This window comes from Podarcis raffonei, chromosome 3, assembly GCF_027172205.1.
Source record: "Podarcis raffonei isolate rPodRaf1 chromosome 3, rPodRaf1.pri, whole genome shotgun sequence".
NCBI lineage: Eukaryota > Metazoa > Chordata > Lepidosauria > Squamata > Lacertidae > Podarcis > Podarcis raffonei.
The window spans coordinates 81666784-81691452 of NC_070604.1; the positions used below are offsets into that span (position 1 = coordinate 81666784).

At 42.5% G+C, this 24669-nt stretch overlaps 1 protein-coding gene across 8 annotated transcripts in view; it reads left to right on the top strand.

Annotated features, from left to right (window-relative positions):
• The window catches only part of CATSPERE (catsper channel auxiliary subunit epsilon), a 51893-nt gene that overhangs the window by 3043 nt on the left and 24181 nt on the right, over positions 1-24669 (top strand). For 5 of the 8 annotated variants that reach the window (XM_053382692.1, XM_053382689.1, XM_053382691.1 and 2 more), the window contains 8 exons: positions 2910-2982; positions 4914-4996; positions 5257-5299; positions 10227-10304; positions 10892-11007; positions 14015-14504; positions 16152-16641; positions 21144-21583. In XM_053382692.1, the coding sequence (XP_053238667.1) occupies positions 2910-2982; positions 4914-4996; positions 5257-5299; positions 10227-10304; positions 10892-11007; positions 14015-14504; positions 16152-16641; positions 21144-21583 (1813 nt within the window). Of the gene's footprint in view, positions 1-2909; positions 2983-4913; positions 4997-5256; positions 5300-10226; positions 10305-10891; positions 11008-14014; positions 14505-16151; positions 16642-21143; positions 21584-24669 lie in introns of those variants that run through there. The other 3 variants (XM_053382690.1, XM_053382695.1, XM_053382696.1) reach the window with 3 other exon arrangements.

A 24669-nucleotide genomic window follows, 5' to 3' on the forward strand; every position in this document is an offset into this window, starting at 1 on the left:
TGGCAGTTCGAATCCCCGCAACGGGGTGAGCTCCCGTTGCTCGGTCCCTGCTCCTGCCAACCTAGCAGTTCGAAAGCACGTCAAAGTGCAAGTAGATAAATAGGTACCGCTCCAGCGGGAAGGTAAACGGGTTCCTTGCACTGCTCTGGTTCACCAGAAGCGGCTTACATGCTGGCCACATGACCCGGAATCTGTATGCCGGCTCCCTTGGCCAATAAAGCGAGATGAGCACCACAACCCCAGAGTTGTCCGCTACTGGACCTAATGGTCAGGGGTCCCTTTACCTTTACACACAGAAGACAAACTGCCACCTGGAAACATGAGGAATGTTAAAATGTTTATATGTTCACACAAATTGTCCTTTAAATAATCATGGTTTGGATAATAGACTTTTGTCATAGAGTCTCCTAGCACGGCTTTATTATTTCTACCCTGTTACCTCACAGTTGTGTGATAAAAATTAGACTAGGTCTGTGATGAAGAAAAGTCCTTTTGCAGGAGGTTATTGGTATTACAGTTCTTCCACAGTGACTTGCAGATGGAAAGAAGGCTTTTTCAGGAGGCTCCAATTAGGCTTTCTCCCAGTTGAGATCAAACACCCTGGAATCTCCATCTCCTGACTGCCAGTGGCTGGTGAAAGTCTCTTGGAAAGGCATTGAGGGTTGGAAAGAAACTGAACATAGGTAGTTGCCTCCATTCTCCTAGTGAAAATGGCAAAGATGTTTAGGAAAGAAAATAACAGATGCTGGAGATATAAGGAAAAGAAGGAACATTTTATCGTATGTAGTGGAAATGCAAATGCATTAAAAATACTGGGAAATGATATATAATGAATTGAAAATTTTTTTCAAAATGAACTTTATTAAACACCCTGAAGCCTTTTTGTTGGGTATCTCAAACCAAGAGCTGCCAAAAGAATAATGGATACTATTTATGTATGCTACAACAGCGGCAAGAATCTTGATTGGATAATATTGGAAGATGGAAGAAATACCATCAAAGGAACAATGGCAAGAAAAATTGATGAACTATGCAGAATTAGCTAAGCTAACAGAAACTACAAGAGGACAAAAAGATCTTCAAAAGAGTCTGGGAACCATTTACAGTCGATTTGCAGAAACAACAAAATGGACTGGATTCACTGGCAGGGTTCGAAAAAAACGTTCACAACTTTATTTCAGTAACATATATCTTAGAGAAATGATAAGGGAACTTTTATATAAGAAAAGCAGGATACAATAAATAAAGCTAAATAACTCAGCAGAGGGGGAGTTGAGGGAAGTCCAGAGGAGGGGAGGGAGAACAGTGGTATATAACATGATGATTGAGATCTATATCTTTATTTGTTATAAAATTCAATAAATATTCATAAATAAATGTCACCTTAAACCTAGGTTATGGGTGCAACAATAGGTAGTTGCCTCCATTCTCAAATGACATACAAGGGCTTAGTTGTTCCCACTTTCTTTTCCTGATCCTAAAAAGAATGTTTGGAAAGGGCTCAACTCCCTGATGGTGAGGACATGGCAGGGCAGCATGAGAAGGCTGCAATAGCCACACTTCATCTGATCCCAGCCAACCCTGCACCGCTTTGTGAAGCTGGGATCTAATCTGAATGATTCGCTCTGTGACAGGATTTTATGTCAGGCCTGCTAATAGGTCAGAGTTAGAAATCTGAGTGGAAAAAATGAGTCAAAAGTACTGGGAACATCTCTTATAGAATCGGATTTGGCAGGTGCAGGTGTTTCCTGTGGTAGGCAGACCAGGTTGATCATTACTGCTCCAGTACTGAGACCTGACTGATTGGTGGAATAATCAATATATTGGTCCCCTTCTAAGAGTGGGGTTGTCATTTTTATTTTTAGAGGGAAATATGTCCAGGGTCTCATCAGAGTTATTATATTTATTATTGGTCAAATTAATATTGCCAGTTCCAAACCTTTTAAGGGGTGTTGCAATATCCATCAATTCCCTTTGGCAGTTTAACTGAGGTCCCATCTGCTGGACTTTGCTGTGATTTCCTGTATTGGTTATAGTCCGGGGGCTTCTTGAGTATCTTTTCTGTTTATTCCCCCCCCCCTTGAGCTGCACTCAGTGTCATCCATGTAGATAATGATTTTCTTCCTTCATCTAAGAGCATTCTAATTGGGCATATAGAAAGGGAAGCAATAAGCCTCTTCATTCTGAGCTGCATACTGGGTGTGATGGAACTTTCGAAGGTTAGCAGCACTGTCCAAGTTTGCTTAGTACCAGAGAGTTTGTCATACTGTTCAAGGTCTACAGAATGTGGATCAATGCATGGTAGATAGTTTAATGAATGAATAATCATGCTTTTATTTCCCCATCTTCCTTGGCTTAGAGGCAGTAGTGCCTTACTGGTCCCAGCCTTCTGGGCTGCTGGGCAGAGGCTGGGGGGCAGGAGGACGATCTTTGCCTTCGCTCGTCCCTGTCCCCGTCCAACTCCTGGGCGGGGGCACACAGAGCATGTCAGCCCCCTCAATATACAGGTGATGAGCACTCACCCGGTGGTGGGGGTGGCAGCCCCCTCAGTATTGAGGTGGGCTGATCCCCCTGCCCCAAAATATTGAGGGTCTGAAGCCCCTTCTGCCCCCTATACCCAGCACCCCTGTTTAGAGGGATATTTGCAATTTGCAGCATTACTCTGTTACTTTGTAATATTAAAATGCTAGGAATTATCTGAGTGGAGGTTTGTCAATGCAAATATGGAAATATGATGCTAAAGCTGTTGATTATAAAATGCATAAAACATATAAGAGGATCAAATTACAATTGAATGGATCAATATATTTTTCTATAACTAATACATATATTTAGGGCTATAATATAGTGTCAGTGCTAAGTAACTTCACACTAGACATGTTACTTACCGGTATTTTTTATTACGCTAGTTCACGTACCCCAGAATTGAATTGTCCAGTTGCTGGAACTCATATGGTTAAACCGAAGATTGTGGGGTCTCTGGTAAGTTGTGAATAGTTTCTGTTTAGTTCCTGAATTACTACTGTGGTACAGTGGTACCTCGGGTTAAGAACTTAATTTGTTCCGGAGGTCTGTTCTTAACCTGAAACTGTTCTTAACCTGAGGTACCACTTTAGCTAATGGGGCCTCCCACTGCTGCTGCACCGCCAGAGCACGATTTCTGTTCTCATCCTGAAGCAAAGTTCTTAACCCAAGGTACTATTTCTGGGTTAGTGGAGTCTGTAACCTGAAGCGTCTGTAACAGTGATTGAGTTAGTTAGTAGTAGCTCCCTATTCAAAATTAACCTACAGTTTTTCTTGCTCAAGTAGTAGGGTGAAATGAGTTGTGGCGTATATATATATATATATATATGTTATATATATGCATATGCGTGCACACACATTCCCTTAGGCTTTTTTTAGACTTTTTATGTATAATCCACTTTTAATATGTATCTTCAAAAAGTAATTGTGACCCAGAACCAACAATTTACTTCCATCTTATTCAAACATAAGTTGGAACTTAACTTTTGAGCAAGCACGTAAAGAGAGTATATTCTGGATATTGAAAAGGTTTTTAAAAATGTATTTAAATGTTTTCTGCTCATCTTAAACATCTGAGATTTGAATTACAGTAAAAAAGGCAAAAATAAAATAATAGGACAACATAAGAAATACTCAAGACCATCGAAGGAAACTATCAACTAAAGGGATAACAAGTTCTTAGTTGATGTCTTAGAGATGTACCTCTAGGACTTGATCAAATGTTCTTGGCATATACCACTTACTTATACCACTCAAGTATTACACTCTTCCATTTGGAACTGACTCAGTCCATTAATTGCTTTGTTATTCAGATAGAAAGATAGATCACTGGTGGTTTTTCATCTTAGAGAGGGGGAAATTTGATTAAGCTCGTACAGTGACTTGACAGCCAGCGTTAGAACACATTATGAGATTTGATGGCAGAACAGATACCAGGCCACATGTTCTGTTATCTTAAGGGTATAGTCCTCAACGATCATTCATTGACCCTTCTCCTTGCATCTTCTGATGTAGTACAAGCAACTCCCGATTTGCACAGGGGGCTGTGTTTCAGGTCACTACGTGCATCAGCAGTCACACATAAGCCTGTTCCACCCCCTTCCAGGGCCGAAAATTGTCATTCTCTGTAAAGAGAAAAAGAAATGTAGACAACAAAATATGACATAAGACAAAAGTATTATTGGAGGACAGGCAAAAAAGGCAATTGTATCCTTCTTGGGATTGTGTACAAATTTAATAAATAATTGACCAAGTCATACTATAAGCTGACCCAGTGAAATGAGTTGGGAATGGGCCGTAGCTCAGCGAGTCAAGCATATACTTTGCTTTCAGGTTCAGTCCTCTATATTGCCAGGTCTGGAAAGATTCCTGCCTGAAACCCTGGAGAGCTGCTACCAGTTATAGTAGATGGTGAAGGTAAAGGACCCCTGGACGGTTAAGTCCAGTCAAAGATGACTATGGGGTGCGGCGCTCATCTCGCTTCAGGCTAAGGGAGCCAGCATTTGTCTGCAGACAGCTTTCCGGGTCATGTGGCCAGCGTGACTGAACAGCTTCTGGTGTAACGGAGCACCGTGATGGAAGCTAGAGCACACGGAAACGCCATTTACATAAACACCATTTACATAGACAGTTCTTAGCTACTTAGTTAGTGGTCTGACAAGCAGCTTTGTATGTTTCTATCTTAAGTCCATTGATTTCTGTGGGTCTACTCTGACTATGAGTGACTTGATTAGATAAAATTTGTAGACAAAACAGAATTGTAACATGCTACAGTATGTGAAATGCAAGATTACTGACACCAGTGGATTTCAAACTCCTTATACTGTAAAGCAAAATTATTTTATTTGCAACAGAATAAAATATCTAACTTCCTTTCCTTTCCCTTTTAGACATTTCAGGATAGGGAACGCTACTTGACTATAAATGCTGATTTAGATTGTTTCTTATGGTATGTGTATACTTCCTTCACAAGGTAAGATTAAACATACTTTTCAACATAATATATTCAATCGCATACAGTTGCATTTTTTCTTTGAGAACATTTCCTCATTATACACACTAAACATGATAATGTATATGTGTATGTGTATCAATAATGGAGGTGTATTAAGCAGATGTATTAAGCTGAATTAACAACATTCATTTGCTATAAGCATTCCTAAATTATCTTTGTTTTGACCATTTTTTGAAGTGTTTTTATGCTCACTAAATATTCAATTTTTTTACTTCTAGATCATCATTACATAGCGATCATGTGGTAAGAACTCTGAGATATGTATGTGTCTTATTGCTTTATGTTGTGATTCTAAATACATGCCCCAATCTCAAATATGTTTGCAAAATTGCATAACCATCAGTTCTGTTGTATGCCCAGTACCAGTTAGTGGTTCTTTGCAACCATCAGCAGCACATCCCCACATCTAGCTAGGAGATTTTACTACTTCTCAGAAATTTAGAATCAAACTCTTGGGAAACAAGACTCATTTGTTTTAATGCAGGGATGGCTACCCTGCGATTCTCCTGATATTGGTGAACTGCAGCTTTCACCATCTCTATCCAACATGGTCAATGTTCAGCGATGTTGGGAGTTTTAGTTTAGCAATATCTGGAGGGTGAAATGTTAGCCACCTCTGTTTTAAAGGAATTTGTTTTTTAGAAACACGCATTTAGGATTGAACTAGAGTTCGGAATATATGTATAGTGACAATTAATATTGATGATTGAGGAGAGAGGCTCAGAACTCACAGGGTTAATAGGTTCTGAGTGACGTCTCACATTTTGAGGCGGGGTTTTAGAACACCGAAGGGAGTGTTTTACTGCGTCTCTCAGTCTGTGTGTGTGTTTGCTCCGTGGAGAGAGCAGCAAGATGTGCGCTCTGTCGCCAGGAGATTTATAGCTGTTGTGTTTTGCTAAGGAATAAAGACTTTAAAGATAAGGAGACTGCTGCGTTTCAGCCTGAATTATTACCACACGACAGAACGTTCCTGCTTCTGTTCCGCTGTGTTTACTTGCTGCTGGAGTCAAAGGTCTTTGGGGAAGGTCAGAGTCGCGCAGAGAAGTGTGCCGGACCCCCGGACGTCATTAGGCTCCATGGGTTATGGGTGATCAGCAATTAAGATAAGCAACGTTCGTGCGTGTGAGAAGACAGCAGCCAAAGGCCAGCTAAGGAGTAGCTGGAGCCAGCCAGGAGTTCGCTGGGAGGAGCTGAGATCTGCCGGACCGGGAGGCACTACCGCTACCTGTAAGTAGGCCGGGCCCCGGGGAGAGATGGCAGACAGCCAGAAATCGTCAATCCCTTTTGATAAGGTGGACGGGAGCAAGCCCTGGGGAGAGTGGCAGGCACTGAAGAAGACAGTGGGAGCCAGGCCAGAGGGGGCTGAGAATTGCTCTGAGGAAGCACCAAGCCCAGGAGGGGCTGAGAGCTACACAAAGGAGGCACCAAGCCCAGAGGGGGCTGGAAGCCCAAGAGGGGCTGAGGGACGCCCAGAAAGCCCAGAGGGGGCTGGGACTGTGTTGGGAGGCTGCCGGAATGCCCCAACACATGAGCTGCGTGCTAGAGAAGAGCTGAGAGATGCACCTGAGATTGGGGGTGCAGGCCATTCTAAGGGTCTTGAGAGTGCCCAGGCTGTTTGGCAGGAGCTGGAGGGGGTTTGCAGAGAAACCACAGCAGAAGCCAAAGGCCATTTTCCCAACAGCAGAAAAGCCTCAAGGAGTGCTGCTGGAAAGGTTGGGGGGGCAGAGAAGACCAAAGGCAAGTTTGCAAAGTTTTCCACTCGGCGATGTTTTGTTTGTGCTTCTTCGGAACACCTGCGTCGCAGCTGCCCACAGAGAGCGAGGGAGACAGGGCAGGATGTTTCCAAGGTTGCTTCCCATGGGAACCAGCCGGGTTTCCATGGCAACCAGACCAGAAGCAGAGGCAGGCGTGGGAAAGCGCTTACGCTACGAGCTCCAGAGAAGGGAGGAAACGCTTATCAGCTGACTGCGTCAATGGCAGTTTTGGACAACAACACCTGCAGCGAAAGCCCCAAGGTCGGGGGCAGCAGGAAGTCGGTTGCTAAGGCAACAAAGAAAGTCAACTCCAGAAGGGGGAGAGTCCTACGTTGGGTTGTGGACTCGGCTGCTAATGGCCATCTGGTAACAGCGCCACCTGATGGACAAATGTGGAACTGCAAGGCTGTTTCAACTGGGAAAACAGTTAAATTTGCTACAGGTTCACAGGGACATGTGACCCATTTTGCTAACGTGTTTGTCTCTTTCTTGCAGGCTGAATTGAAGGTCTATTTCGTGCCTGAGATAAAACATTGCCTGTTATCTGTACCTTGCCTTTTACAGGAGGGATATTCAGTGAGTTTTGAGAAAAATGTTTGTACAATTTCCAGAGGTGGGAAGAAACTAATAAGTGTTGAAAAGGATCAGAACAACCTCTTTGTTCTGGAAACACCTCTGGAGGGTGAGGGGAATACTGGGAAAGCCACTGATCACACTCATGTGTCGTGTGCTTGCGTGTGGCACAAGAGAATGTCACATGGGTCCTGTGAGGACGTTCAGATGTTATCAGAGTGCACCAAAGGGTGCCGGGTAAAAGAATGTGGTCAACCTTTGAATTGCAGAGCTTGCAGGAAAGCCAGAAACAAGGGATTTAATCATCCCAGGGTGGAGAGAGTAACCACAAAGCCTTTTGAGCTTGTGCATGCAGACCTTTTTGGTATGCCACAGCCAAGTCTGGGCAAGGCCAAGTGGCTGATGGTGCTGACAGATGATTATACGCAGAACGCATGGGCGTACACGCTGAAAACTAAGGAGGAGGCAACACAACTTATCAAAGATTGGGTTGCAGAGGTGGAACTAAGGTTCTCCACCAAGGTGCAGGGGTTCAAGTGTGACCGAGGTTCAGAGGTCACTGGGTCTGCGCTAAAGGGTTTATTTTGCCAGAGGGGGATACGTCACAAGGTGACTTCTCCTCAGGACAGTGGCGTGGCAGAGCTTAGGAGTAAAGCTCTGGTTCAAGCATCAGAGATTCTACTGGATGACTCTGGTTTGCCTCAAAGTTTTTGGGGGGAGGCGGTAAAGACAGCCAATTTCACGATGAACAGGTGCTACAATGCAGTGGTAGGTGACACCCCGTATTTCCTGCTTCATCGGCAGAAGCCGCTTGTGCATTTCTTTCGCACTTTTGGTAGCAGAGCCATGGTGCCTGTACCAAAGTTTATGCAGCAGGAGGGTGGCCCAAGGTACCAGGAAATGATCTTCTGTGGATATGAGCCTGCGACAAAAGGGTGGAGATTCGCATACCCAGAAGGTGATCAGACCAAGCTTCTGGTCAGTAAACAGGCTGAGTTCTTTGAGCAGGATGGTTGGGCAAGGCGCAAAGCGAGCTCTGACGTTCACTCAGATTGTCTGTCTGACTCTGAGGAGGAAGGAGAGCCAGAGCCTGAACCTGCTGGTGGAGACCAGGACCCTGAACAGAGTAGGGCGTCTCCACAGGTTGTTAAGAGAGTGTCCAAGAGTGAGCCCTCATCTCCTGTGCGCATAATGGAGAAAGCTCACAGACGTGTCAAGTCAGAGGGGGAGTCTTCTGATGAGGAAGATGCACATGCTGGCCCCAGTGGGTCAAAAGGAGCACCCCAGTTTGTGCCCAGGCGGTCATCGCGGGCTACAAAGGGAATTCCACCTGAGAGGTTTCAGGTCACAAATGCGTGGGTTGGTTTCGCACAGTGCGAACCTAAGGTTTGTGAGGTTCAACAGGTGCCTAACAACGATGCCAGGAAGGGGCGGAAGGCAATGGGGAAGGTGTTGAACACTCAGAAGTCCTCTCAGAACGTGATTCGAGAGGGGGTGAGGAGAGAGGCTCAGAACTCACAGGGTTAATAGGTTCTGAGTGACGTCTCACATTTTGAGGCGGGGTTTTAGAACACCGAAGGGAGTGTTTTACTGCGTCTCTCAGTCTGTGTGTGTGTTTGCTCCGTGGAGAGAGCAGCAAGATGTGCGCTCTGTCGCCAGGAGATTTATAGCTGTTGTGTTTTGCTAAGGAATAAAGACTTTAAAGATAAGGAGACTGCTGCGTTTCAGCCTGAATTATTACCACACGACAGAACGTTCCTGCTTCTGTTCCGCTGTGTTTACTTGCTGCTGGAGTCAAAGGTCTTTGGGGAAGGTCAGAGTCGCGCAGAGAAGTGTGCCGGACCCCCGGACGTCATTAGGCTCCATAATGATATGAATGCATTAGAAAGATAATGCATTTATCCCAGTAATGTTGAGCTAATGAATTATTCTATTATCTTTTGGCTAGGTGGCAATTCAGTGCACATTTGTTCAATAGATTTCTCAGCACACTTCTGCCATGACTGGATCATGTAACATTTTGAATCTTTAACTTTGAAGTCCCAATTTTAGGGACTTACAGCACTGTTTGAAAAACTTTTGCTATTTGCAAAGGGCTTTCAGACAGTCTTCTCTGGAGGCTCAAATGTGGCAGGGATGGTCTGTCTCAAAGCCCATTGAAAAGACAGCTGTTTATTCTTCTCACATCACCTGATCAGGAGGGAAGAAAAAAATGTGTCTTTTTGAATGATTGGCTGCAGAAATCCTGCATTCAACTGATCCTTCCAAAAGGGTCTGCTTTGTGTGGCTGTGCATGCCTTTTTCCTCCTGTTTGCAGACAGCCCTTTGCAAACTGCCCCATGCTGCTCCTTCCAGAAAAGGATGAGCCCTTCTTACATACCCTCTCACCTTTCCACCTATGAAGATTAATTTCCTATCTTTATTAATTTTTTATGCTAAACCTAGCAAATCTATTGGTTAAATTATGGCTCCATACTCAAAATGGCAATATATTGTTTTAATAGAGATTTTCATCACTACATCCTGTTTTCTGTGACTTTACTAAACCATAGAATTACCTGATGTCTTTTTCTTAAAAACATAATGTTATCTCAGTTACTCTTTTCACCTGTTTTCAGCCATGAAATGCACTCTCAGTACTTTTGCACTTGGATATCTTTGTTATAGGAAAATCATATTTACCTGAATGCTTATAAAACTTTAAACTTTAAAACAGGGACTATTAATTTGCTTTTAAATAGTCAGCTTACATACATGGTTAATATAGTTCTATAACACAAAATGGCCTATAATTCACAGGAAGAAACAGTATTGTTCAAATTCATCAAAAATTGCAAAATTTTTCATTTTTTATTTTCCAGACTCTGGTTGTATGGATTTATGACCCAGAAAATGCTGATAGTAAAGAAATGAGCCATACTGCAAAAGGACCACCAGAAGTATGTTATCCTCCCTTCATAAACTAACTTGAAATGGGAAGTAATGAAATATCCAAATTCCTATGGAAACAAAGGGCTATATATTCAACTAAATAATTGCACCAGTATATAATTGTATTAATTAAACTTTAAAATACGTTGTTTATGTATTGGTTGTATTTTTTCATTTTTTCATAAACTGTCCTGGAAGCTCTGCCAAAGGATGGTAAGGAAATATTTTAGATAAATAAATAATCATACCTTCTCTTTAAAGCAACTTTTAGTATAATTTGTTTGCCCAGTTTATTAAAGTATTAAGGTCACAAATTGCTTTCACTAGCAGGCCATTGATTTACATCACTGAAGCTAAAATTTCCTCTGGTCCAAGATAGCTATCCCAGTCTCTTCCAACCCAATCGATTGATTGTTGACGTAGAATTATTATCTGAAAGGAATGTCAATATCATATTTATTTAATATTAATACTTCAGGTTTGAGCCTGGTCCTGGGAAGTACCTATTTCAAAGATAGCATTTTAGATATGAAAAGACTTTAAATATATATAAGCAAATTTTGAAAATATACAACTCATTCCATTTTCTAAACAGCATTCTAAGACACTTTCCAGACAGTTCTTGAATTTGGGACAAACACCTTCAGTTAAGATGTTTCACCTCAGTAAAGACAGCAGCGAATCGGAAGAATCAGAATATGCAGATGACGGGTATTGCTCATTTACATTTTTCTGAATTTGTCTTTTTAAACAATCGTTTTAATTAAATATTTTCTTGAATTACAAAAGTACATACAGTGTCTCAGTTTTCCGTTCATAGCATTTTTTCAACAGATCAGTTATATTCGATGTGAGGCACTAACATTATAGTTACAGGTAGGTAGCCATGTTGGTCTGCCGTAGTCCAAACAAAATAAAAAAAATTCCTTCCAGTAGCACCTTAGAGATCAACTAAGTTTGTTATTGATATGAGCTTTTGTGTGCATGCTTCTTCTGAAGAAGTGCGCATGCACACGGAAGCTCATACCAATAACTAATGTTATAGGCAGTATAAGTTTCGGGAAGTTCACATCCTCAGATCCCCACTGTGGGTTGCAGTGAGAGCATCATCCTTCCGAAGATCCGCTTTGGGGCGGGGTCAGTTTACGTCTCTTTCCTAGGCACCACCCTTTATTTATTTATTTATTTTTCAGATGGGTGGGGGTGAGACACAGAATGAGAGGGGTATCTCCTACCCTTTTCACAGGGCTAGCTCTGGGCCAGTGTGCAGCTGAGCCTCTTCTGTGCTTTGCGGTCCCTCCTCTTGCCTCTCTCCTTTTCCCTTCCTTCGAGGGTTAGATCAGCCTTCTCCCGTTTTGTACCCTTGGGTCCTGGGGTTCATCAGGCGATCTGGGAGAGATTCTGAGGGTGCTCTCCTTAGTTCGCCATCTTGGTGGAAGCCTTTCATTGTCTTTTATTTAAAAAAATATGTTGTATATAATCTTACTATACAAAGAAGACTGCTGATTTTCATATATTGTGGGTATAGGTAAAGGTAAAGGGACCCCTGACCATTAGGTCCAATCGTGACCGACTCTGGGGTTGCAGTGCTCAATTTGCTTTATTGGCTAAGAGAGCCAGCGTACAGCTTCTGGGTCATGTGGCCAGCATGATTAAGCCGCTTCTGGTGAACCAGAGCAGAGCACGGAAATGCCATTTACCTTCCCGCCGCAGCGGTACGTATTTATCTACTTGCACTTTGGTGTGCTTTCAAACTGCTAGTTTGGCAGGAGCAGGGACCGAGCAACGGGAGCTCACCCCGTCGCGGGGATTCAAACTGCCAACCTTCTCATCGGCAAGTCCTAGACTCTGTGGTTTAACCCACAGCACCACCCGTGTCCCTTATTGTGGATATAATGTGTATTTATTTCTTAAATTTCTATACTGCTGTTCATCTGAGGATTACAGGGCAGTTTACAATATAAAAACAAAAATATATGATGGTTGCAGGGTCCAGGTCAGTTTATATGGGGAGAGGCAGTTCTTAAGGTATTGCAGTCCTCAGCCATTTAAGGATTTTTAGGTCAAAAGTAGCACTTTGCATTAGGAAACTAATTGGGAGCCAGTTCAGTCAGGCCAGGATTGGATTTATACACTCAAGGCAGCCTCACATAGAACTTGTTGCAGTAATCTAACCTAGAGGTATACGTGGCCCAGTATAGCAAGGGAAATCCATATAGACATATCTGATGCACCTCCTAATGAGAATGTATATTGTAATGCATATGTATTCTTAACATGAGGAAAAGTCACTTGAGTGATGATGTGGAAGAAGATTAAATCTTCTTCTCCTGATTGCACTCCTAAAAGCAGTTTCTCCTGATTTTAGTTATCAAGCTAAGCATTACCTGCATTTCTGTGGAACAAATATTTGGGCCTCATGCACATTCCCATCAAGGGCTATTAGTTCCAGGAAGCAAAACATGCCTAGAGCCTTGATGATGGCCTTAATCTTATAAGCACTTTCAAAAATCTTTTTTAAAGAGGTATATATAAAAAATACATAAATTGCAATCCAAACTCTGACTCCACCAGGCTGGAGGAAGGTGAGAATTTAGCACAACCCCTTAGTCCCCCAAAGAAGGGGAAGCCAAGGTGAGAGAAGTCCATCTTCCACCAGCAAGCAGCTTGGTGGGCAGAACTCACATGCACTGCTGATCCTCCTGGCGTAACAGTAAAAAGGAGGGTGTGCTATGGAGCAGTTTCCTAGGCACCATTTCCAACCCAATTCAGACAGCAGCCATGCCTTCACAGCCAGGTGGACTGCTCTTGAGATGAGCCCAATTATCAGTATGCACAACACAGGCCAGATATAAACCCTGCATGAGCCACCCACGATTATATGGCACCTCTTATGGTGTGGGACAAAACAATATGTGAACTGAAACACAGTCACCCTTCAAAATTCACACTTACTGTACAGTTTTTGAAATTTGGTATGCAGATCTCCAACAAAACAGTGTTTACAAAATGCATATATTAGGAGAAAGTGGACATAAAAATGAATATAGTTATGAAAATGAAATACAAAAATGCATTGTATTAGGATAAATTGCAACAATGTGTGTATTAGTCAAAACTGCACACAAAAATGTGTTTAGTAGGAGAAATTAAAACTAAAATGCCATGAATTTTCATGATTATTTTGAAAAAGAAAATTCACAAATTGCTGCAGAAATATGGAGCACCTAAGACTGGAAAAATGAGAATCTGAAAGAACTGAAATTGACAGTTCTTTCATTCCTAGTTTTGAGCTTGCTAAGACTGTTTTCAGCATTCCTAAAGAGCTCGTTGTTGCGTACAGGACTATTTTTTATTATTTTATGAGTGGAGTTTCAGATTCTGCCTGCCATCTGCATGAATTATGTCATTCGCTCAATACACAGATTTTTGAGCAAATGAGATAGCTCAAGAAATGGAGTCTCCTTCCAAACTCTAGTATAATATCATCTGTCAATGTTTGTAGCTTGGTGCATATGAATAGTTTCACAATAGCTGTATTCTACATGCATTGATAATACAAATTTTTGAACTGCTGCTTTTCTAATAGTGACATGCACTGCAATCCTATAAGATAACGTGGAATTATGTTACATAGATCCTAATAGAAATTTCCATTTAACATGCTTGGATTTAGGGTAATAAAGTGTAATCATATGATGCTTTTTTCTATTTTTAGATACTGGGAAATTGACGTGCCTAGCATTTCAAATTACATCATTGGAGTAGTCAGTGGAAAACCAGTTACTTTTCAGGGTTGTTTTGTTGCCCGGACTCCTTTTATCATGGCAAAATCAGAAATTCCTCCAGTCGACGTACATGATGTCTCTGTCTCGACTCCAGCTGGTAGTGAGCTCATGATAGCATGGTCTGCATGTCATACAACTAAAGCAGTTGTGGTGACAAATTATGGAGCTTTCCTAACACATGACGAGTTCAGACATACAAAAAGAATCACATTTCCCTCCACTGTATTAGATCCAGCTGTAGCTCAGAAAGTAAATGATGTAGCCATAGTACAGGTACACATTGTATTTTTAATAGACAATTCTGCTTATTTTATAAACGATGACAAGATGTTCAGAGTTGGAAAACAACATAAACTTCCAGAAAGCGGAATTCTTGGGATAAAAGAAAGAATCTGGTGTCTAAGGAACTATCCAGTTCAAGTGAGTTATTCAAAATATTTTATATTTTAGAGGGTTCATATGGACTTATTTTTTATTCATACCACCACAACTTAAAAAACATTGCAGCCTGTTGCTGCCCAGAGCTTCCGGGATGCGGTAGTTTAGCACTGTAAAGCATATCCTCTTGGTTGACAGGTAGCACAGTCAGAAAGCACTGGCTGCAAGGGGAAGGGCTTTCCTTCAGTTCCCAGACTCGATCTGTCTGGTTAGTAGGTTAGCAGCCACAGAATAGCATTCAACAGCAACTGAACTTAATGAATGTCAAGAAAAGGGGAATAATGTGACCAGGAGCCAAGTGGCAGCAGTCCGCTGAAGCCATTCAAGTATGACCTTCCTCCTCCTGACCAAGAGCTGAGGCACATAGCTGAGACAGGCCAAACAGCTTTAGGGAAATGACTTGGGACAGTTTATGTGCAAAGTTTTCCCTGCAGTTTCAAAAGGTTTCCTCTCCTTCAGGATTTTTGAGAAAACTCCTCATTATGGGATTTTTTATATGCCTACCACTTGCCAAGTTTGTGCAGCATCACCCTACTTCCCTACAAATGGCCATTCTCATCAAGCACAAACACCATTCTCATGGTGATGCAAGAAGCATCCAAAATGCAACTTTTCTATAACGTAGAACCAGTTGTAGTCAGGTTCTGCCAAAAAAACAATATCCAGAAGAATTTTTAACAGGTGCAATGTTTAAGGCTAGTAGAATAAAGTGAAAGGAAGATTCTAAACCCCTACCTCAAAGGAGCAAACGGAGATCTGTGATCAGATCAGATTTCCTTACATTTTGGCAAACAGGAAAAATGTACGTGTATAGGCATACATTTTTCCTAATATGGCAAATAACAGTTGGGGGTGGGGGAAATACTATTTATATTGGGACTGACTCTTATCTGCATGCAACTCCATGCACTCAGTGTTTAAGTGCAAATGTGTTATATCTCAAACTGTTTTTACCTTATTTTTTCGTGTGTTAGACGAGGTTTTTTGACTCAAAAATTGTGTCAAAAAACTGGGGTCATCCAATACACAGGTAGTGGCATGGTGAGGGAGAAGCAGCGCGCCCGCCAGCCAGCCAGCCGGTTGGAGGGACTGCAACTTCCCCCGATGCTGCAGCGAACAGGAAATGATCTGGGGAGTGTTTCCTGCCCGCAGCTGCATGCGGGGGGAGAAGCTGTGTGCTGCCAGCCAGCTGGTTGGCGGGAGCGCAACTTCCCCCAATGCGGCTGCGTGCGGGAAACACTTCCTAGATCGTTTCCCGTGTGCAGCGACATCGGGGGAAGTTGTGCTTCCGCCAACCGGTTGGCCAACGGGAGCGCAACTTCCCCTGATGCCATTGCACGCGGGAAACAAACTAGGGAGTGTTTCCTGCCCACAGCTGGGGGGGGGGAAGAAGCTCAACAACTTTGGCCCATCTCCCCTCATTTGCTTAAAATTGAGTCCCCCAAAATAGGGGGGAGGATCTTGTACATGGGGGCATCTTATAGACGGGAAAATATGGTACTTTTCAGTGAATGTTTTGATATTGTTTATGATAAATTTAAGATGGAGCTTTAAGCAATACCTACAGTGTCTGAATTTTATTATTTGTCTCTCCCACCGCTTCTCTCTCTATCTCATCCGACGCCCAAGGTGCTGGAATCAGATTTAAGTGAAGCAGTCCTGTGGACAAAAACAGAAATATTCCTCATGTACCCATCAAGAAGTATAACTGATATGTTTGCTCTAGTCATGGAAGTAGATGTCTTAAGGAGTGTGCTAGGATTCAAAGACCACGTTACTTTAGCTGTAATAAGTGCTTGCTATGATTCAATCCCTTCTGAAATTTCAATCTTACTGGCTTGTACTGGATGCAGAACCTCCACACAATTATATGTGGCAGGATTTAATGAAGACGAGGCCCACTGGTTCTTGAGAGATCTTTCCATGCCTGCACCTACAAGTGACCCTCTGCACATGGAAGTTATGTTTGGAGCATCATCATCTATGCTGCTGTGGTACAGTGACAAGATTATTTATTCTTACAAAGGAAGCAAATTCACCGGATATATTAAAGACGCTGAGACAGGCACGGAATTATCAGCAACAGCATTAGGAACAGTTATTCATCAAGTTGTTATGGGTATAGTATATTTTGATATAAATTACTAATGGAAATTGTTGTTATTTTAGTTGATTTTAGCAATTATAGTGTGTAACCTAAGCCATAAATGCATAGTGTTTGAAAGTACAACAGGTGACTCCCCATTTACACAGGGGTTATGTTCAGAACCCCTGCGCATGTCTGTGAAATTGCATAAAATTGAGAGTTGCCTGTCAACTCAACATAGCCCCTCTGACTCGCAGGGAAGAAGTGTTCCCATGTCTGCTGAGCCTGTCAATGAGGACCTGCTGCCCCTCCAGCTCTCGGGAGCCAAAGAGACAGTGGGTCTTGCACAGCTGATGCACAAGGAAGCTTCTTTCCCGCACATCAGTTGAGCTGGTCAATCAAGCCCTGCTGCCCTGAAGCACAGCTAGGCTTTCCAGCTAACAGCTGATGCATGGGAAAGCACACTAGCACCAGGCACTTTCCTGCATTACAGCTGTTAGTTGGGAGCCTCAGCAAAGCCCCACTGCACCTCCAGCTCATGAGGAGTCCCTCCCCGAAGCCCAAAGAGGGTGTCAGAGGCTCAGTGGGGCTTTGCTGAAGCTCATCAGGTCTCCCTCCCCAGTATCTGGGTTTCCAGGGCCGCACGTATGCACAGTCATGTGTTAATTGAACATGTGTAAATGGTGGGGGGGGGGATCTGTATGTCCCTAGATATGCAGGTGTTGTTATAGTAAAAAGCTTCTCAGGAGAATGGCACAGCTATGGGAGTTGGATACATCCTGTTCATTCCCTAGGGGCTGATGCTATAATTTTCAGATTACTACTTTTTGAGTCCATTGTAAACAAAGTTCTAATGTGTGAGTAGTCATATAAATTAAGCCAATAATGGCTTGAATCCATTAAATTTACTATACGTATCAGTGGCAGACCACTGGGGCTCTTCCTATAATGTGTATCAGAGATTATGGCTATTAAAGCTATAAACAAGATTCTGAATACAGTGCAATTGGGGGGCCCTCAGAGGAGGGGTGCTTAAGGCAATATACCTCCGTCTGTTCACCAGTGGTTCACCTGGTGGGTGGAAGCCACAACTGCCACTAATCTACCTGGCATAATAATAATAGTAGGAGTAGGAGTAGTAAAAAGCTGTGTTGGGGTAGATACTCAACTGCTGCATCCAAACCCTGCTCAAAGCACCCTCACAACTTGGAGTTAGAGGAGTTCAGCAGAATTCCTGATCTTTATCTCATGTAGAACTGGATTTTCTCCACCACAAGAAGGAGTTTCAAAGCTTTACTATAGAACAGTAGAACAGTCTTAAATACTAGTTACAATAAGATAAATGTTACAAGACAAGAAAATAACGCATTGTAAACAAGCAATGAGGTTTAGTTCTTTGTCTCTCTGGTCCAAGAGGAAGGTCTTAGCTTGCTCATCATTGCAAAGCTTATCTGTAGCTGCTGTTGCTACAACCTATCTCCAAAAAGCACATTCTGGCTTTTCAAGTTTCAGCTTCTTGCTGTGAGAGCTCTGCAGCGCATGTTTCTGGTGATGAGTCATAGAATCATAGAATTGTAGAACTGGAAGGGATGCAAGCTCCTCAAGTGCTTTCACGTGGCTGTAATGTATCTTTGAACTCTGATAATGCTCCCTGGCTGAATGGAAAGTGGGAGTTGTGTGAAAAAGGCTGTGCGTCTTTTGCATGTCTGGGGCAAGTTTGTGTACTCCTGCTCTTGATGGTAGGACCTGAACCAATGGATTCAAGTTACAAGAAGGGAGATTCCAACGGAATATCAGAAAGAACTTTCTGACAGCAAGAGCTATCCCTTGGAAGGTGGTGGACTCTCCTTTATTGGAAGTTTTAAAGCAGAGGTTGGATGAATATCTGTCAGCAGATTCGTTAGTTGAGATTCTTGCATTGCTGGGGGTTGGACTAGATGACCCTCAGGGTCATCCAAAAAATACGATTGATCTTCCCCTTCTGTCACACAAGGCACAGTTAATCTCTCTCTCTCTCTCTCTCTCTCTCTCTCTTTCTCTCTCCCTCTCTCCCCCCCTCTCTCTTTTGTCAGGGTACACATACTGATGCATAACTCCCACCTTCAGTAGGAGGCCTGTTTACACATTACACTAGTGAGAAGAGGCCTAATATTGTATTGTATCAAGCTATATGGTCAGGGTTCAGAAAAGAGCTCAACTGTGCTGTATCATTGTTTCATGTTTGGTGGGTGAGGGGACACAAGTTTCTAGATTTCAGGAAGCCAAATAACAATTACAAAAAGAAAAGGTGAATGTTAAATCCTAAACACAGATGTATTCTTTGCAGATCATTTTTTCTTTGGAGTAGCATTTGTTTGAAATTATGAATTGTAAAACATTTATTACTATTATTATTCATAATAAGATAGTATAACTGTTAAATTATAAGAAAGTATCACAAACATTAGTGGAAGGCAGTTCAAACTTGAGAGAAAGAACATACTACAGTGGTACCTCGGGTTAAGAACTTAATTCGTTCCGGAGGTCCGTTCTTAACCTGAATCTGTTCTTAACCTGAGGTATCACTTTAGCTAATAGGGCCTCCCGCTGCTGTTGTGCCGCCGCCATGTGATTTCCGTTCTCATCCTGAGGTAAAGTTCTCAACCCGAAGTACTACTTCCGGGTTAGCGAAGTCTGTAACCTGAAGTGTCTGTAACCCAAGGAACCACTGTAATCAATTGCACATCTGCATGCACATAATTAACATTTGGTATATCATCTTAGTGTTGACATACATTCCAAGATCTCTCCCCACCTAGCACTTCATACAGGAGGAGTGATCCTAGCTAACTTCACTTCATATACCAACTTCTGGACTGTGTACCTCAATTCTTTCCAAAATTCTGCCAGGGTCACTAGTATGTTTTCAGGAGTTTGTATACCTGAAATAATAATAATAATAATAATAATAATAATAATAATAATAATAATAATAATAATATCTTTATTGTCATTGCCCCCTCTCAGGGACAACGAAATTACTTGACTGCTCCATAAAAACACTAATTAAAACAATACAGTATAGTACAGCAAGGAAGATTAGATGACTTTCAAAGTCCAGGCTTCCCATTCAGGGCTGAGATCGCTCTGGAGAAGAAGCTGTTCTTAAGACGGCTCGTTCTTGTCTTCATCGTCCTGTATCTCCGTCCCGACGGCAGGAGCTCGAAGAGACAGTGACCAGGATGCGATGGATCTTTTACTATGTCCAGTGCCTTCCTATGGCACCTTGTGGCATAAATCTGCTCTAAGGTGGAGAGTGGGCAGCCAACAATGCTCTCTGCTGCCTTAACAACTCTGCACAACCCCATCCTGTCCTGGGTAGTACAGCTTCCGTACCACACACATAAGCCATACGTGAGCACGCTCTCAATGGCACAGTGATAGAAGGCAAGCAGCAGTTTCTGCGGAAGATGGTTTTTCCTTAGAATTCTCAAAAAGTACAGTCTCTGCTGCGCCTTCTTCACAAGCCCCCTTGTGTTGACACTCCAGGACAGATCCTCTTGTAATTCAATGCCCAAAAATCTGAACGTTGTTACCCTCTCCACACAGACCCCATCAATCAAAAGTGGCTGGATATTGCTCTTCTGTCTCCTGAAGTCCACCACAAGCTCCTTTGTCTTCCTTGTATTTATGAGCAAGTTGTTAGCTCTGCACCACTCTGTCAGCCGCTCCACCTCATCTCTATAGTGCGTTTCACCCTCCCTTTCAGGGATGAGCCCAATCACGGTTGTGTCATCTGCAAATTTGACAACCCTATTACTAGGGTGAGCAGCGACACAATCGTACGTGTAGAGAATATAAAGGAGCGGACTGAGTACGCATCCCTGTGGTGTTCCTATGTTAGTCTTAAGCATTTTAGAGGTATAAGGGCCCAACCGAACCCTCTGGGAGTATATACCGGTAAATACAAGGTGTGGTGATGTGTGCCTTGCAAAATTTAGCTACCAGATGTATGTAATGACATTATCCTAAGTAAGGGAATAACAATACCCCAGGTTTCTCTGGCAGAGGCTGCAATATAGCTGAGTTACAGGAGACTCACATTCATCCCTGAACCCTAGTTTGGCTGCATGCTGGGAGGGTGGCTGCCAGGAAGTAGCATTAATTGGCCATCCTGCAGTTGAACAGGATGTTTGCACATTGTTGTTGGATATGAGAGAAGAAAATGTGGCCTTCTGAAAGGAAGAATGATGTGTGTTCCCAATTTTAATTTAAAACAATGTGCCCCAGAAATCACCTTGGAAATGAAAGACACTATACAAATAATTTTAAGAAATAATGAATGTTCAGAATCACAAGCATACGTTTTCTATAGATAATTTTTGCCACAATTCAAGGCAAATTTGTACCAAGGACAAATGTTTGTTAAAACAATCAACCACTGTAACTGAAAAGATAAGAAAGAATTGTACTTTTATTGATAATAGTAATATAATTATATACATAAACCAGATGTTATATTAAGCTCTATCTATTTTTTTCTCTCCTTTTTATAGGCAGTGCTGGAAACACTGTGATCAAAATGAAAAACAATGCCATGTTTTTCTTAAAGTTTAATATGAAAGATGTTCTAAGGCTCAGTGCTTGGGAAACTGACGCCAGAGACTTTGCCATATATGTGAATGGGCATGGTGACTTCTTTTTGCTCATAAACAATGGTACTCATATATATTACAAGGCTTATCCACTGAAAACTGAAGTACTTAGTGCCACAAATCCTTTAGGAGAGGTCTGTCCGTATATATCATTTCAGCACAATATGGAAGCAGATACTTACTATCTGGATATGGGAACAAATATGACCTTTTGGGCCCAGATTGTCTTTCTGGAAAATGTGGGATTGTCCACAGAAGTTACAATCTACAGGTCACACTTGCTGAAGCAAAATAACTCTATTCAATATGAAATAGCACGTGGAATTTGTACTAAGAATCAGGTAGGTGAAGCTTGCATTTTTCTTCCTGTTTGTTTCTTTCTTGGGTCAGGCTGTCTGGTTCAGACATGTTACTGGCTACAGACACATGCAAGGCTACTAGCATGTTTCTGGTTCAATGGGAATTTCATGGATGAACCAGATTTATGAACTTACACTGCTACATGAAGCCTATAGATAATGGGTGCAATGATTTCCTCAGTCATGATAGCTCGGAAAGGGGCTATTATAATACAGTGGTACCTCAGTTTATGAACTTAATCTGTTCCAGAAGTCCGTTCTTAAACCAAAACTCTTCTTAAACCTAGGCGTGCTTTCCCTAATGAGGCCTCCCGCCACCGGTGCCCTTCCACCATTCGCATTCCGTTCTTAGACTGAGGTAAAGTTCTCAAACCAAGATACTATTTCCAGTTTTGCTGAGTTTGTAAACCAAATCGCTTTTAAACTGGACTGTTCTTAAACCGAGGTACCACTGTAATATTTTAAATAACTAACTAAATAAGAACTAATATAATCAAGTTTTATGATTCACTAAATACATACAAAGTTGTACATGAATATTCTGTTGTTGTTGTTTAGTCCTGTCTGACTCTTCGTGACCCCATGGACCAGAGCACCCCAGGCACTCCTGTCTTCCACTGCCTCCCACAGTTTGGTCAGACTCATGCTGGTAGCTTTGAGAACACTGTCCAACCATCTCGTCCTCTGTCGTCCCCTTCTCCTTGTGCCCTCCATCTTTCCCAACATCAGGGTCTTTTCCAGGGAGTCTTCTCTTCTCACGAGGTGGCCAAAGTATTGGAGCCTCAGCTTCAGGATCTGTTTGTTTTTTTGGCTCAAGGTCAGCAGCCACACTACCTGGGGTGTACGAGCCTTCCATATCTTTCTGGTATAATTCCTCTGTGTATTCTTGCCACCTCTTCTTGATGTCTTCTGCTTCTGTTAGGTCCTTACCACTTTTATTATGGTAATCTTTGTACGAAATGTTCCTTTCATGTCTCCAATTTTCTTGAACAGGTTCTGGTTCTGCCCATTCTGTTGTTTTCCTCTATTTCTTTGCATTGCTCGTTTAAGAAGGCCTTCTTGTCTCTCCTTGCTCTTTTTTGGAAATCTGCATTCAATTTCCTGTATCTTTCACTATCTCCCTCGCATTTTGCTTGCCTTCTCTCCCCCGCTATTTGTAAGGCCTCATTGGACAGCGACTTTGCTTTCTTGCATTTCCTTTTCATTGGGATGGTTTTCGTTGCTGCCTCCTGTATAATGTTGCGAGCCTCCATCCATAGTTCTTCAGGCACTCTGTCCAGCAAATCTAAATCCTTAAACCTGTTCCTCACTTCCACTGTGTATTCATAAGGGATTTGATTTAGATTGTATCTTACCGGCCCAGTGGTTTTTCCTACTTTCTTCAGTTTAAGCTTAAATTTTGCTATAAGAAGCTGATGATCTGAGCCACAGTCAGCTCCAGGTCTTGTTTTTGCTGACTGTATAGAGCTTCTCCATCTTTGGCTGCAGAGAATATAATCAATCTGATTTCGATGCTGCCCATCTGGTGATGTCCACGTGTAGAGTCGTCTCTTGTGTTGTTGGAAAAGCATGTTTGTGATGACCAGCTTGTTCTCTTGACAGAACTCTATTAGCCTTTGTCCTGCTTCGTTTTGATCTCCAAGGCCAAACTTGCCAGTTGTTCCTTTTATCTCTTGATTCCCTATTTTAGCATTCCAATCCCCTATAATGAGAAGAACATCCTTCTTTGGTGTCACTTCTATAAGGTGTTGTAAGTCTTCATAGAATTGGTCAATTTCAGTTTCTTCAGCACCAGTGGTTGGTGCATAAACTTGGATTACTGTTAAAAGGTCTGCCTTGGATTCGTATCGAGATCATTCTATCATTTTTGAGATTGCATCCCAGTACAGCTCTCGCCACTCTTTTGTTGACTATGAGGGCCACTCCATTTCTTTTACAGGATTCTTGCCCACAGTAGTAGATATGATGGTCATCCGAACTGAATTCCCATCCATTTTAGTTCACTGATGCCCAGGATGTCAATATTTATTCTTACCATCTCATTTTTTAGCACATCCAACTTACCAAAGTTCATGGTTCTTACATTCCAGGTTCCTATGCAATATTTTTCTTTACAGCATTGGACTTTCCTTTCACTTCCAGGCATATCCGCAACTGAGCGTCCTTTCAGCTTTAGCTCAGCCGCTTCATCAGCTCTGAATCTACTTGCACTTGTCCTCCGCTCTTCCCCAGTAGCATGTTGGACGCCTTCCGACCTGAGGGGCTCATCTTCCAGCGTCATAACTTTTATATGCCTTTTGTCTTTGTCCATGGAGTTTTCTTGGCAGGGATAATAATAATAATAATAATAATAATAATAATAATAATAATAAATTTTATTTATATCCCGCCCTCCCCAGCCGAAGCTGGGCTCAGGGCGGCTAACAACAATAAAACAATACAAAAGTACAACACAAACAACACTCTAAAATCATTCATTATAAAATTAATTAAATTCAAGCCACTGGCCACTATTGGGCCAGAGCTCCGCGAAGATTGCCGAGGGAGGGAGTCAGGCTGTGCCCTGGCCAAAGGCCTGGCGGAACAGCTCTGTCTTGCAGGCCCTGCGGAAAGATGTCAAGTCCTGCAGGGCCCTAGTCTCTTGTGACAGAGTGTTCCACCAGGTCGGAGCCACAGCCGAAAAAGCCCTGGCTCTAGTTGAGGCCAGCCTAACTTCTCTGTGGCCTGGGACCTTCAAGATATTTTTATTTGAAGACCGTAAGTTTCTCTGTGGGGCATACCAGGAGAGGCGGTCCCGTAGGTACGAGGGTCCAAGGCCGTATAGGGCTTTAAAGGTTAAAACCAGCACCTTAAACCTGATCCTGTACTCCACCGGGAGCCAGTGCAGTTGATATAGCACCGGATGAATGTGATCTCGCAGCGAAGACCCCGTGGAGTGGCTTGCCGGTTCCTCCTCCAGGTGGATCACATTTGGTCAAAACTCTCCACTATGACCTGTCCATCTTGGGTGCCCTGCTTGGCATAGTTCATAGCTTCTCTGAGTTATTCAAGCCCCTTCGCCAAGGCAA